The 15,349-nt window shown below is 36.1% G+C and overlaps 3 protein-coding genes across 10 annotated transcripts in view; all 3 read left to right on the forward strand.

Moving 5' to 3' along the window:
- Window positions 1–2,562: 2,562 nt before the first annotated feature.
- retsat.2 (retinol saturase, tandem duplicate 2) lies at window positions 2,563–8,819 on the forward strand. The gene is made up of 11 exons (XM_082166363.1): window positions 2,563–2,820; window positions 3,184–3,366; window positions 3,539–3,780; window positions 4,551–4,752; window positions 4,866–5,063; window positions 5,276–5,395; window positions 6,120–6,258; window positions 6,380–6,489; window positions 6,725–6,891; window positions 6,973–7,132; window positions 8,025–8,819. Exons 1-11 carry the CDS (start codon window positions 2,661–2,663, stop codon window positions 8,168–8,170), a joined length of 1,827 nt encoding a protein of 608 aa, XP_082022489.1. The 5' UTR covers window positions 2,563–2,660; the 3' UTR covers window positions 8,171–8,819.
- A 165-nt stretch (window positions 8,820–8,984) lies between these two features.
- cdk21 (cyclin-dependent kinase 21) lies at window positions 8,985–12,747 on the forward strand. Its single transcript, XM_082166373.1, has 7 exons — window positions 8,985–10,101; window positions 10,197–10,329; window positions 10,793–10,960; window positions 11,040–11,149; window positions 12,002–12,052; window positions 12,148–12,280; window positions 12,389–12,747. Exons 1-7 carry the CDS (start codon window positions 9,866–9,868, stop codon window positions 12,479–12,481), a joined length of 924 nt encoding a protein of 307 aa, XP_082022499.1. The 5' UTR covers window positions 8,985–9,865; the 3' UTR covers window positions 12,482–12,747.
- A 2,044-nt stretch (window positions 12,748–14,791) lies between these two features.
- Window positions 14,792–15,349, forward strand: part of svilc (supervillin c) — a 31,424-nt gene continuing 30,866 nt past the window's right edge. For 7 of the 8 annotated variants that reach the window (XM_082173375.1, XM_082173378.1, XM_082173379.1 and 4 more), the window contains exon 1: window positions 14,792–14,865. The gene's annotated coding sequence lies outside the window, so the exon portion shown is untranslated. Of the gene's footprint in view, window positions 14,870–15,349 lie in introns of all 8 variants that reach the window. The other variant, XM_082173376.1, reaches the window with a different exon arrangement.

Genomic DNA, 15,349 nt, shown 5'->3' on the forward strand with positions numbered 1-15,349 from the left:
GATTACAAAAGGGAACATATACGTTTACCCCTGGCTTATTTTGATTTTACAATGGTAATTAACGTGAACGTTTAATCATTGAACATAACGTTATCTCGATGCAGCGTCATAAGAACGACGTTCTCTGGTTAAAACCATAGAAACCTGATCAACAATTAAGGAGCTGAAGTTAACTTACATGTAAAAGGACTGACGTTCACTTGTGATTAATGGTAACGTTATCTAACACGTATGACTGTCGACACTCACAATGGTCATTTAATTATGGATTGTATCCATAGAAGTATTGCTGCATTGGCGCCAATCGGTTGATGTCGGTTGGTTTTCAAAAAAGTGTAGTAGCAGCTACTAGCCAGAGGACACTGGGGGGGCAGACATTTTTTCGTGGCGTTAGTAATAGGATTGACACACTATTGAATCATATATTATAATAATTATTATATCAACTGATAACGTATATTGTGCTAAAGTTTGTTGACCATAATGTACCCTCATGCCAAATTTGTACTATCTTGATGCAGGATACTGACACCGATACAAAGAGCACTGAAATATCTCATCCATATGGGAGAAACAGTGGAGGACCTCATCAAAGATTTCCTGGTAAGGAAAGATTACTTTAGAGATGTGAAAATGCTAGATATGGCTGTCCACTTAAAATTAGCCATCAGACTATGTTCAGATATATGTCTGATAACAGTCTGAAGGCTAATTTCAAATATAGAAACAATTACTTTCAGCTAAAATCAGAGTCCCATGTGCTGGAAAGTTTGTGCAACTTATATTTATATGTCAACAACAAATTGGAGTAAATTTTATAATTAGTTAGAAGTATTAGTATTATGTAAACTAATTTGGGGGGAAACCCAAGCTGTATTGATTCCTTATTCTTTTTTTCTTTTTCTTTTCTCCTTCCTAAATTCTTTTCCAGGTGTTGGAGAAGGAAGAGGCTGAAAAAACTCTTCAGAAGAAACCATGGAAATCTTTGTCATCAGAGATGCACAAGCTGTATACCCACAAACATTGGAATCATACTTGAGGGTCAAGAGGTTCTGAGGGACTTGCTGTCTGTCGCAAATGTTGAAAATCTGACACGAAATTGTGGATGTGTGGAAGTAATGTATATAATAATTTAATAAATATCGATTTAATGAAAATTATGTGTCTTTTTTATTTGATTTTGGACAAGATTAATTAATGTTCCTTAATGGGAAATATGTTTTATTGAATCCATATCTTTTTGTTTGTTTAAAATAAAATAATTTCTATTAACTTGTATTTTTAAAAATGAGAAATAATTGTATTATTAAATCAATATCTATTTAATTGGAGAAAACAAATAATTTCTAATACATATTTATTAAATGAGAATTTTTGTTTTGATTAAATCTATATATTTTTGTTTAGATCAAAAATAGAATTTAAATTAATTGATTTTTTTCAACAAGAAAAATATGCTTTGTGCCAAGTTTTATAAAATAGTTTTCATAGACATAGAAAATATTGGTAAGGGCAAGTTATTTATTTTTCATTGGCTCAAATTATAAAATATAGATGTGAACCATTACCCTAAAAATTTTTAATTGGATGAATGAAAATATTTTTTCAGTGTAGGCTATGTTACTGTTACTGTAGAAAGATCTGACTAAAAACACATAAGCTATATAGAGGAAAGCAGAGTAGCCTACCATCATTTATTTAAGCACTGAGTCAATTTAATTTGAAAATAGTAAATTGGGAACCTTTTATTTATGTATTAAAAATGAGCCAACAAATTAACAACATGCAATACAATGATCTATGGCAAATTATTTATTTGACTGGTTCATTTCAGAGGTCTTAATGAGAAGAAACATGAAACGAGAAAATAGTTAAATGTTAGTATCTGCAATATCTAATAAAATAACATCAAACATAGCCTACATTTTTAGACATTTTATTAGTGAAAATCATATACTGGTTAAAAAATCTCCGCCCTCTGTCGCAAACACGCCGTTTAAAAACAGATCTTGTGATTGGTCAGTATCGTCGTCAGGGAATGCGCGTGACGTCACCGTCGGCCAGAGTAAAATCAATCACACTCTATATATTGTATTGTTATATTTTGTATTGACAACTCATCAATTAAATATTTACCATTGTATATTCTGCATAATTGGACATTTTTAAATAAACACTGACAAAAAAACGACAAGTTTTAAGGCTGGACGATATGACGATATATATAACATTGATATAAGTGATCACATGGATTTAGACCTACCTATATTGTATTAATATAAAGTGTTCACACAGGCTAATTTGCTGTAAGTTATTTCCCCGGCGTCGAAATCAGGCACATATAAATGTCAGGAAACACGATTCCTGGCTGCATGTCAATATCCATGGATCACTGGATCTTTGGTAAGTTGTAAGGAACATTATATCGAGGCCAACCTTTCGTTTACTAATAATCCTTCCTTCGTTTTACTCGCGTTTTCGCAGTTTCCCCTATTAAATCCATTCACGCAGCAGCTCTTTTGCCACTCAGTCCGTCTGAGGCATAGGTCTGAGGCCCCCTTCCGGCGGGAAAGTGACGTGAATGCATACCCTGAAGTGGTGTGAGGAAGTGTCTGTTCAGTCTGTACTTGTCAGCAGCACAACATTTTGCACCTCACAACATGTGGATTGCTGTCGTCTTAATTTCTTTGGCTTTAGTGGCCATTGTCTTCAAATATTTGTTGAGAACGCCAGGGCCGAACCCTTTTGGTATCGATACGCGCGAGCCGTTGAAGCCCATGGTGTTTGACCGTAAGCTGAAGAACAAAGTCCTGAAACAAGGTCAGTTACGAATATCAACTTACGCACTACTTTACTGTCTATTGTAGTGTTAATATTGCTGACTAGATAATACGTTTTTGATTGACAATACGACCATACGATTGAGTTATGCTTAACAGTATTGTAAAATGAAGTCTTAAGTGTATAACTTTACTTGAAATTAATTAGCCTACCTTTTACTGACCCCTTGCATCTATCTATCTATCTATCTATCTATCTATCTATCTATCTATCTATCTATCTATCTATCTATCTATCTATCTATCTATCTATCTATGACAGCTTAACAAAACCTTTTTCCTGCATTAAATGATTTGCTTTTGCTTATCACTAAACTAACTCCACATTTGTTTCCACATCCAGGCTTCCTGGCCAGTAAGGTCCCCCAGGATTTGGATGCAATAGTGGTTGGCAGTGGGATTGGTGGATTGGCAATTGCTGTCCTGTTGGCTAAAGTTGGTAAGAAGGTTCTGGTTCTGGAGCAACATGACCGGGCCGGAGGATGCTGTCACACCTTCACAGAGCAAGGCTTTGAGTTTGATGTTGGTGAGAATGAATTTTGTACCTCATCAATCTCATCCTGATAAACCCTATAAAAGAGGCTCTGTCAAAGATAAGCACATTTATCATAGCCATATATACCTCACCTTCAAAATTGCACACATTGTTTTCCTAAAGGTCAGTTTGTGGTGATCTGAATGCCTTTCCCCTGCCTCAGGTATCCACTATATTGGGGAACTGCAGCATCACAGGCAACTTCGCTGTGTGATAGACCAGTTGACCAATGGGCAGCTGCAGTGGGAGCCGCTGGATAACCCCTATGATAAAGTGGTCCTGGGTCCACCAGAAAATCGGCGCATATACCCCATCTACAGTGGACGGACACGCTATATGGACGAATTGAAGAAGTGCTTCCCAGGGGAGGAAAAGGCCATTGAGGAATATGTGAGACTTTGCATGGTGAGAAACAAGTATAGTGTTTAGTAGGTGGTTTAGATATTAAAATACAGGGGTTGTCTATCAGGTATCAGTGGATATGCTGGTCATATGGAAGCTGTTTTTTATTCTAATATACACTACTGTTCAAAGGTTTTTGAAAGAAGTCTCCTATGCTCACCATGACTGCATTTATTTGGTCAAAAATACAGTAAAAACAGGAGTATTCCTGTGATTTAAAAGCTGAATTTTCAGCATAATTACTCCAGTCTTCAGTGTCACATGATCCATCAGAAATCATTCAATATGTTGATTTGGTGCTCAAGAAACATTTCTTATTATAATCAATGCTTTGTATTTTGGTGTAAACTGTAATATAAAAGTTCAAAAGAAAAGCATTTATTTGAAATATAAATCTTTTGTTACATTATAAATGCTTTACTGTCAATTTTGATCAATTTAAAGCATACTTGCTGAATAAAAGTATTAATTTCTTTCCAAAAGAAAGAAAGGTCTTACTGACCCCAAACTTTTAGTTGAAGCCATTCAGTGCTCTGATAATCTAGGGTATTTTAATGCCCTTAGGAGGCAATGAAGAAATGTCTTTATGACTGTATGTATCAGTTTGCATGACCTTTACCCCACAATCACAGCCACAGATAGGCACTAATGATTGTTAATGCACTATCCTACGTGTCATTTGTTAGAAAGGCTTGACTTAGAAATTGATTAGACTTCATGAAGACATGGAGTAAAACACAATCTGTAACCCTGATTTTTAATACTCCTGTCAGAAAGTTGGGAAGGGCGTATGGTTCGTGGGTCTGCTGAAGCTCCTCCCAATTCCTCTTGCAAAGTTCCTGGTGTACACAGGCCTGGCCAAACGCCTCTCTATCTTTTTCCGCTATGCGTCCCGCAGCCTGACAGATGTGGTGAATGAGCTCACACAGAATAAGGACCTGAGAGCTGTGTTGTGCTACATCTTTGGGACCTACGGTAAGAAAATCATGCCTGGTGGGAAATTAAGATATCAGTTTGTTGTTGTATTGTTTTGGGTGCATAAAGCTCACAGCTACTGACCTTCTTTGGTTTTTGTGTTTGGTAAACAGGTAAAATGCCCAAAGAAGCAAGCTTTTCCATGCACAGTTTGCTTGTGTGCCACTTCATGAATGGTGCCTGGTACCCAAAGGGTGGTGCTAGTGAGATCGCCTACCACATGATCCCCATCATTGAGAAGGCAGGAGGTGCTGTGCTTGTTAGAGCACCTGTCAACCGCATACTCCTCAATGACGCTAAAGAGGCTATTGGTAACACGTCCCACTTCCCACACAACTCTTTTATGAGAATATACAGTAGCATTTAGCTTCTTGCAGAATTGTTTTGTACTGTACATTTCTCTGGCTGTGAATTATACATTTTACAATTGATTCAATTTAAATGAGACATTTGCAAGACATGCATGTTTACCGGTGTTTTCTGTGGATTTAATGACTGGATTGTTCTGTTGGCATTTCTGCAGGTGTGAGTGTTCTGAAGGGGCAGGAGGAGGTGCATATACACGCTCCCATGGTGATTTCAGATGCTGGAATCTTTAATACATACCAGCATCTCCTGCCTAAAGATGTGCAGACTATGCCTGGTGAGAGAGAGTTTATTCTGTTATTAAAGATGAAGGTTCTATGAGATCTACTGGATGTTTGCACATTGTAGATTGTTATTAATATTATCATTATTATGATCATTATTTATTATTATCATCATTATTATATCAATCAGTATCACAATACCTTTTTTGTATTAAATTGTTAAACTTCATATTTTATGTTATGTGAAAGATCCATCAATTTTAAGCATTGCATATTATTATTAATCATCAATAATCAGATCAATTTTTAAGTTTAAAATATAAAGTATGGTATATCTGTAAAATAATATTATATTGTATTATTGATTAATAATAATATGTTGTGGTTGTTGTACTGTAATGCTTGCACATTCAAATAAATAAAGTGCATTTATTTGAAAGTCTCCTTAATGTTAGTATTGCAATACAGAATTGTATTTATTAATAAATCAATGTATTAATACATTTTGTTTAACATATTTTAAACATATGCTTTATTTATGGGAAAGATTTATCAATGTTAAGCATTGCAGTACAGTCTAAAAAAAAAAAAACATCAACAACATTATTATTAGCAATGCTAACATTCTTTCCAATAAAATAAGGCATATATTTGAAATTAAAACATGAGACCTAATGCTATGACATCAGTAAAGTTGAAACCTCTTTGCTGTGACGTTTGTACAGTATTCCTTTTAATGTGAGCGTGCTGTGGTCTTTTTGTGATGGTACTGTGCAGCGATCCAGAAACAGCTGAGTATGGTGCAGCACGGAGATGGGGGTCTCAGTATTTTTATTGGCGTGGATGGGACAAAGGAGGAGCTGGACCTAAAAGCAGACAATTTCATTATCTTCCCTGAGAACAATTTGGATGAGCTGTGAGTGTGAACCTACCTATCCTAAAAAGGATGCAATAAAATGTTTGTGTTTTCCTCAATCATTGTCTACTGTAAAATCAGCACTGTTCTCGTTATGTGCTAATGTCTGCTGTTCTTCCAGGGTGGAGGGTTACATGAAAGGGAACAGGGAAGAAGCTTCTAAAACTAACCCTATGATTTTTGTTGCCTCGCCTTCAGCCAAAGACCCAACCTGGCCAGAAAGAAAACCAGGTAGAGAGAAAAAACAAGTTCACATCTGGAATTAATATTTTTGTTGATCTGATCACAAGTGGACAGAGCTACATGAATGTGTAAATGGGATGCAAAGTGTTTTGAACTTGTCCACATTTTACCTCACGAGCGTACGAATGTGATGTAATCAAATCAGTTACTACAGGTTCTCCAATAAAATAACTGACAATTCTGCTTGATGCATCATCAAAATCCAAATATGTTTCGCCTACAGGTAAATCCACCTTGACTGTTGTTAGCTTTGCTAATTATGAATGGTTTGAAGAGTGGAAAGATGACAAAATCAAGAACAGAAGCACAGATTATAAGGAGCTGAAGCAGGCGTTCATCAATAACATATTAGAAGCAGTGACTGAGATCTTTCCTAAGATCAAGGACAGGGTATGAACTCTACAAACACAGTCTTTGTCTTTTTTTATTTCATTTTTTTATGCATTATTTTTTGTCTGTCTCTATCTGCAGATTGAATTTGTGGATGCAGGCACCCCAATCACAAATCAGCATTACATTGCCGCTCCTAAAGGGGAGATCTATGGTGCTGATCACGGGATTCCTCGCTTTAGCCCTGAGCTAAATGCCATCATCAGACCACAGACACCCGTTAAAAACCTCTTCCTCACAGGTGGGTGGGTCTGATTCTGCCTTGTTTGGCTTAATGCAGGGTTTCATAAACTTTTTTTGTCAGCCGAACCGCTTAGATGTGAAATGTTTACTTGAAGTACCCCTTGAGATTTTAAGTTAATACTTTAATTATTGATTAAAGAGTTTTCATGTTCATGATTCTCTGATGTTGATGATAGTGATGTGATAAAAAATAAATAAGGCAATTGTTTTTTTTCATCTCACCATTCTGACTTTTTTTCTTGTAATTTTATATCTCACAATTCTGAGATAAAAATTCAGAATAGAAAACTCACAATTCGCAACTTTTTTTCTCACAATTGCAAGTGCATATCTCACAATTCTGACTTTATTGATCGCAATTGTGTTTATAACTAAACTCGCAATTATGTTTTTTTATTCTGTGGCGGAAACAAACTTTCATAAGTAGTAGTTTGTTTTAATTCTAACTAAAAGAATGAATTATATTTGTACTGTGATAAAAAGATATATAATTATTTATATTATATAAAATAGTATAATTTTAGTAAAAATAGTATAATTATTTATAAATGTATAAGAATTGAATAATTTATTTCACTCTGATACACGCAGACTTCTCAGTGCATCAGACATTACAGTTATTTAATTAAATTACAGGCTTTTATTTGATAATCATCACTCTAAATCATATTGCTTAGCTTTTCATGAACTCACGAATCCTTGTTTGGGAAACCCTGCCTTAATACATGCAAGTCCATATGTGAACCATCCAGAAGTATATCATGCCTTGCATTTTTGTATTTGCTGTTTAAAAGGAAGAATGCGTAAGGTGCATTTCAGTCAAGGTTCTGAGATCTCTGGTTCTCTGATCTCTGTCCCCTTTCTCTTTCAAATCTGCACTTCGCTTACAGGTCAGGATATGATGATGTGTGGTTTTGCTGGAGCGTTGGCAGGAGCGCTGACGTGTGGTTCTGTCATCCTGCAACGTAATCTTCATCTGGATGCCATCAGTCTCGCCAGAAAAGCCAAGAATTGCAACAACAAGAAGAAAGAATAAGTGTCTGTAACACATAATCTACATAATCATTTGAGTGTGTGTATATATATATATATATATATATATCTCAGAAATGGGTCCGGAGAAGAACAGAGGGAGGATCTGTGTGATAATGAAAAAATTAACCACTGCACAACCAAACAATAATGCAGTTAATCAAGTGCCAAAACACGTTTATAAATTCAAATCTACTTTTAAAGGGAAACAAGTCAGATTCAGTCAAATGGTTTTACTGTAACCTGTGAAATAATGCACTTAATCAAGGGTTTTGTAAAAACAGTGCTGCTGTTATGATGAAATTTTACTAAACCCATTAACCTTTTTTTGTGTGTGTGAAAAGCAGAAGACAGATGCTTTGCACTGTGTAATTTAGGTTTTTGTTACTAACTGTAAACTTAAGTCTTATTTAGTTGCACTTAGATTTAATTAATGATTGTGGATCTAGGACTCTAGGTCTGTATAAAGGGTAAATGCAAATGATATATTTGAGAAGCTGTCTGATGATGGAATGCACATTTATCTGTGTATTTTGCTACCTTTTAAGTTGCAGTGATATTCCAGACTTGTATAAATCTGCCTATAAATCTGCTAATTAATATACAACGGATGCTTGTGCATCCGGAATAAATATGTTGATTTGAACAACAAATCACTGTGTGGAATGGATGTGGTTTTACATCAAGGGGGCAGTGTGGCTGCAAATCTCAAAATGGCAGATATTGATAAATGCATTTTTTTTTTTTTTTTTTGTTGTATCATCAGATTAATCATCAGGACCCTGCAAGCAAAAAAAGAGATAATCTTTAACGTCTAACGTAATTTGCATGGTATAAGTACGTAAAGGTATTAAATATGCAGTTTTATTTATTTATATTTATAGTCTACAATATGATTTTTGTCGACATTCATTGCATAAGTATATATCTTTTCACCTGAGAAAATAGGAAAATAGTTCAGTTAAATGGGGAAAATCCAGCAGAAATCTACAGCTGTTCATTGGTTGGTGGTCCCGATATAAATCTCACACCCCTGCATGTCGCGAGGTTTTATTAAAATCATGACAAACAACTGATCAGTGTTAGTGATCAAAAATAGTAGATTCTCCTGCTAAAGGCTTTGGACTATGGAAGGCATTGACTGAAAAGGTAAGTCAGTAACGTCAATTATTACGTTTAATGTGCAGTTTTCAATGAACAAACAACACAACGTGCACGCTTACCGCGGTATTAAACAAGATAGAGTTTTCAATAAACAATTTTATCACGATATATGTTAAGGAGAAATTCAGATCTCGTCACCGCTGATGGCATTTGGGTCATTCGACACGATGGTGGAAACTGGAAAAGTCCATATATATACAGATGCCAATAATAAGTCAAGTAAATTTAATTTATTTTAATCTCAATTAGTCCATTTTTTACAAATACATTTAATGCCAGTGGAATGCCGTCCTTTACATTTCCCCCAATTCAATCAATTATATTCATAAAGAATATTATAGGCCTGTTTTTGTAATTATTGTTTATGCAGTTTATTAATTTAATTTTAAACTGTTTACTAACAGGCCCAATAATTTGAATCGTTTGAACACCGGTAAAATGTAAAGTCCTAACAAAGCTCTGTCCGACTTTCTTAATGACTTAATGCCTTTTGTAATTGCAGTAACACGGATTTACAGATTGCTCTGATCCAAACATGGATGACAGTTGTTGGGAGAGCTCAGAATCAGATTATGAATTCCTGGCAGAAATCGGCCAGGGCTCCTACGGGAAGGTGTACAAAGCCAGAGAGAGGCGCAACAAGCAGCGTCTCATAGCGGTGAAGAGACTGAACCTCCCCGAGGACCCAGAGTGTGGCATCCCTCAGTTCGTCATACGAGAAGTGGCTCTTCTGCGAAAAATAGAGCACTTCAACCACCCCAACATAGTCAAGTAAGTATGGAAACGGTCGTCAAATAGCCTACCAAAGAAGGTTTGAGAAGAATAGTGAGTTTTCAGTTTGAGCATTGTGACCTCTCTCTCTTTAGGTTGCTGAATGTTTCAGCTGGATGGCAGAACCAGAAGTTTGACCTGATGTTGGTGTTTGAATATATCGATCAAGATCTGACCACATTTCTCAGCAAAGCATCAGCAAAAGGCCTGGCCAGGGACAAAATTAAGGTTTGAACTTTGCTCCTCTCATTTTGCAGTGAAAATTTTGAATAAATTAGTAATAGTTCTTGTTGACACAGTTTTACCAGTGCAGCTTTTCTTTGTGAACATCAGTTTTTGTATAGCTATAAAAGTTAATGAACACTTCAGCCGTCAATGCCCAGAAAAAAAGATACAGTTCAATGTACATACAACATGCCCTAATGCACTAGCATATTGTCGCACAAAGAGATTAGAGCTTAAAGGGATAGTTCACCCAAAAATGAAAATTAGCCCATGATTTACTCACCCTCAAGCCTTCTTAGGTGTATGTGACTTTCTTCTTTCAGCCAAACACAATCAGAGTTATATTAAAAAATATCCTGGCTCTTCCAAGTTTTATAATGGGAGTGAACGGTACCTTAGGTTTTGAAGTCCCAAAATTGGACACGCCTGCTTTAGATTGATGTTTTTTTTCTCTCTCTTTATGTAGGATGTGATGCGTCAGTTGCTCAGCGGAGTTGACTTCCTCCACACCAACACTGTCATTCACCGGGACCTGAAGCCAGACAATGTGCTTGTGAGCAGTCGAGGGGTGATCAAGATCGCAGACTTTGGTTTAGCCAGGATATACACATGCCATATCGCCCTCACCCCATGTGTATGGACCTCACATTCACAGTAATATGTGGAGTGGTCTGGATCTCTGGCATGTGATTTGTAATTGTGTGTTTGTGCAGGTTGCTACTCTGTGGTACAGGGCTCCAGAGGTCCTGTTGCAGTCCAGTTACATGTCTTCAGTGGATATGTGGAGTGCCGGCTGCATCTTTGCAGAGCTCTTTCTGTTAAGGTGAGAGCAAAACAGTTCCAAGAGATATTCTTTTACAATGGACATCAAGTCGCCACTCGACATACACTACCATTCAAGTTTGAGGTCAGTTTTTATGGTTTTATTCAGCAAGGATACATTAAATTGATCAAAAGTGATGCTTGAAAAGATTTCGATTTCAAACTAAAAGGATTATTTATCAAAGAATCCTGAATAAAAATTAGGTCACACTTTAGTTTAGGGCCCAATTCTCACTATTAACTAACTATTAACTACGACTTTTGCTTCAGTAAACTCCAAATAGTTAATAGTTAGTAAAGTACTTGTTAAGTTTAGGTATTGGATAGGATTAGGAATGTAGAATATGGTCATGCAGAATAAGGCATTAATATGTGCTTTATAAGTACTAATAAACAGCTAATATCCTAATAACATGCTTGCTAATAAGCAACTAACATAGTGAGAATTGGACCCTAAACTAAAGTGTTACCAAAAATGTAAAGTATTAATATTACCATGAACTGCATCAATAGGTCAATAGGTTCTATTTCCTTATAGTTGATAACTTTACAGTGTTTATTTTGTGATGGTTTCACAGATGGTTTCTACCCAATAATTCAGCACACCTTGTGAACCTGTATTTAATGTAGTCTTTTTTTGTGCCCAAAATAAACCTTTAAATAACATGTGTGACCATGCTACAAGGTCATATTTAATTTTTCCTTATGCAGTCATGATTATGTCAAATAATCACTAATATAAGGCCTAATATAAATCTGTAACCATGTGACAGATGAATTTGCACCAAAATACAAACAGCTTGCCAAGTTCTGAGATTTGTGAGATGGTTTAACTTTCTCAACTTTTCTGCAGGCCGTTGTTTTGTGGATTTACAGAAATTCAGCAGCTGCAGAAAATCTTTGAGTGAGTAAAAAAATAATAATACTTTTGCATTCCCAAATTAATTGCAGCCAAGAACTACACACTTTTGTGATAATTGTATGTTCCCTCTCTCACAGGATAATTGGTTTGCCGGGTGAGGAGGACTGGCCCATAGAAAGCCCTGTCTGCTACACTCCTGCCTGGGTTGAGACAAAGCCAACAACACAACTGCTGCCCAGCCTAGCCCATGAGGAGAATGACCTGTTGTCTGTAAGCGCTACTCATTGATTCCTATATGGAGAGAGATTGTAGTGTCCGGTACTCAAAATACACGTTTAAATAACTGTTTTCTTGTCTGAAACTTCCCTCTCCGTGCAGCAATTTTTGGCTTTCAATCCAGCTCATCGCATTTCTGCATGCAGAGCTTTGGCTCATCCTTTCCTGGCTAACCGCACCAGTGAAGATGAGTGACAGATGGGCGGAGTCACATAATTATCCTGGCTCCTCCCATCCAGTCTGAGCTGCACCAAGAATTATTCTGCCACAAGAAAAAACTCTGCCACGATTAGATTGATTTTTAAATAATGGAGTAAAGTGAAACACCTTAACCATTGGATCACTTTATTTTATTTTGTATTTATATTTCTCAAATGAAAACTTCTTGGTGGAAATGGAAAATGTTACTGATGATGTTTAAAAAGAAACAAATGCCCTTATGAAACATTCAGCTATTTTTGGAGCTCTCATGCCCTAATTTATATATATATATATATATATATATATATATATATATATATATATAATGACCACCTTGTTCACGTGTTTACGGAGGTGAGGAATGAGAATTTGTCTTTTTCACTTGTGACAACTCTCTAATAATGAAATGTTGTGTATGTTGCAGCACAATTTGTTGTTTAACAGGTAAGTTTGATGTTTCCAGATTGTTTCAATGTGCTACTTTAAAGTTGTTTTTGACTTTTTTTTCATAGTAATGTTTTTATAACATTTTGTGTTTGTTTTGCCTTCATTTTAAAGGAATACAATGTTTTAGGTTCTAAGCAAATTGTTTGAAGTTTTGTGTTTTTTGTTCATGATGAATTTGAGGTAAACACAAACAAGAGCCAGCAGTGCCTGTTTGTCGTTGAACAGGCTGAGAGTGATATTTAAGATTAGTTGAGTTGACATTATGATTTTATTATGAATACAAATCAATTAAATATGTAATTGAATGCACATTTTCCCATTTTCTTTATACTGACACTTCAGTAATAAAATAGCAATTTCAACATTGTTTGCCACCTTTTGTTCTCTATCAGCAGCCAAGAATATCTAATGCAAATAGTCAGAGTTGAGAGGGTTACTTTGAACATGTATTCCCTTATAGTTACAAATGACGTCATAAAAAGTATTCAGTAATGTAATCTGAGCACCACAATATGAAAGTAATGTAATCTGATTACTTTTGGATTCCTTCAAGGTCACATGTGCAAATAAAGTCAAGCAAATAAAAAAACTAAAAACATGTAAATAAAAAGCAGTCATCAAATTTGTATTTATTTATTATGGACTTAATGCAAAATATCAAATATTTAAGAAAATGGCATGTCGCTGTAACTATGCTTTAACTAAAAGCTCTGCTAATATAAAACCAACCTAGTTTCTGCAACAGAATAATACAGAATACAAGTTTTTAAATTTTTCCTCAAGCATATAACAATAACAGATGCACTGAATTATGTTAACATTAAACAAAGCTACAAAAAAAATTATAATGTTTTGTAGGATTCAAAATTAGTTAGTCTGTTGGCAGCATGCCTAAATGCCTAAATGCCTTAGCTCCCTGCATCTCAACCCGATTGTCCAAATAAAACCATTGGAATCCTGGTAGTATTCCAATTAACTGCAAATTTGTTTTTGAAGTAACTGTAACCAATTTCAGTTTCCAGTATTTTTGTATACTGATTACTTGACGTTATTACATGTATTCCGTACACCCTAACCCTGCAAAACAGAGCTCAGATGCCTACAGCTATGAAAGGTGTCCACTGGGAGGCAGTCATGCCACAGTGTCATTGTTTTTCTTTACAATAGCAAATGACTGGATCATTGGAACTTCCTATTTTTTTAATAGTCTGTCCGTCCCATAGAATGACATCTGCCATCCCCAAAACATGTAATGCAGAGGGATCAGCAAGTCCATGAATTAGTTGCAATGATTTTTTTTTTCCATGTACAAAATTATAAGTGCACAATTTGTTCATGTTTAGGTGGCTCCCGTTGGTCCGTATAGCCTACTACTGGTTTTGCACTTATGACACCTGTTGGCCTGGATCTTGAAGTTTGTTTACTAACAAAAGGTGTTTTGTTTTTGTTCCTTTTTTTCCTGTCTCATTCTAAACAGACCCACAGCATTACTGTTTGTCTCCGTCGATTGCATGATAACATTACGACGCCCATGAGGGGGCGACCCGCCATATGTGGACCGTTTAATGATATTTCATAAATGTGTTTTTGTAATAGGCCTACTTTAAATTAGCAAAAAAAGAGTTCGATCAAGTAGCTTTTTTAAATAAAATTAGATGTGCCCCCTTGCAATGGAATGTTGCCCCCTAGTCATGGGGGTATTTTTATACTCTCTCTCTCTCTCTCTCTCTCTCTCTCTCTCTCTCTCTCTCTCTCTCTCTCTCTCTCTCTCTCTCCCTCCCTAACCCAGCCCCGCCGCACCCCCCCCCCCCCCCCCTCACACCCTAAAAGGCATTTCACACTCTCTCATTGGCCATTAGGGCAGTGTGTGTGTGTCTGTGTGGAGCTGTCAGTGTTGATCCAAACGCACAGCTGATCCATCCACAGATCGAGTAAGTACCGTCATTAAATTCTGCCGTTACATTTATCACGAGTTTTAAGAATAACAACAGTCAGATTTTCCTCGTTGTGAAACTAAACGAACTTTTCAGTTCATATCGTAAAGTAGGATACTTAAAAGCAACGTTGTTTTGGCAGTTCATGCTAAACATTGTAATAGTGTCTTCTTTCTTGTGTAATGAGCTGGCGCGCTGGATTTTGCTTCCAGTAGTCCAAATGAGCTTTCATTGTGTGGATCTATACTGTATAAAGTGAGTGAAATGTGATATATCTGCTCCACTATCCTATATCTGCAACCGTGCTTGCACCTATTTTCAGCGCAGCAAACGCACCTGTACACCTCAAATGAAATAACTCACAAGTTTCTAATAGCACGAACTATAAATGTACGCAACTGCAAATTCAAATGACTTTGCCATTTGTTGATATAGCAAAATCAATTGTCCATGTGGCACAGTATTTTCATATTGTGGTCAC

This window comes from Leuciscus leuciscus, assembly GCF_965113295.1.
Source record: "Leuciscus leuciscus genome assembly, chromosome: 1".
Taxonomy (NCBI): domain Eukaryota; kingdom Metazoa; phylum Chordata; class Actinopteri; order Cypriniformes; family Leuciscidae; genus Leuciscus; species Leuciscus leuciscus.

Bases quoted from the DNA above. Each gene is read 5' to 3' on its own strand.
- cdk21 (XM_082166373.1), top strand. From the start codon at position 9,866: ATGGATGACAGTTGTTGGGAGAGCTCAGAATCAGATTATGAATTCCTG. The intron at 10,330-10,792 runs GTTTGAACTTTG...CTCTTTATGTAG, and splicing joins TGGCCAGGGACAAAATTAAG to GATGTGATGCGTCAGTTGCT. The intron at 11,150-12,001 runs GTGAGAGCAAAA...ACTTTTCTGCAG, and splicing joins GCAGAGCTCTTTCTGTTAAG to GCCGTTGTTTTGTGGATTTA.
- retsat.2 (XM_082166363.1), top strand. From the start codon at position 2,661: ATGTGGATTGCTGTCGTCTTAATTTCTTTGGCTTTAGTGGCCATTGTC. The intron at 4,753-4,865 runs GTAAGAAAATCA...TTTGGTAAACAG, and splicing joins CTACATCTTTGGGACCTACG to GTAAAATGCCCAAAGAAGCA. The intron at 6,490-6,724 runs GTAGAGAGAAAA...TTTCGCCTACAG, and splicing joins CTGGCCAGAAAGAAAACCAG to GTAAATCCACCTTGACTGTT.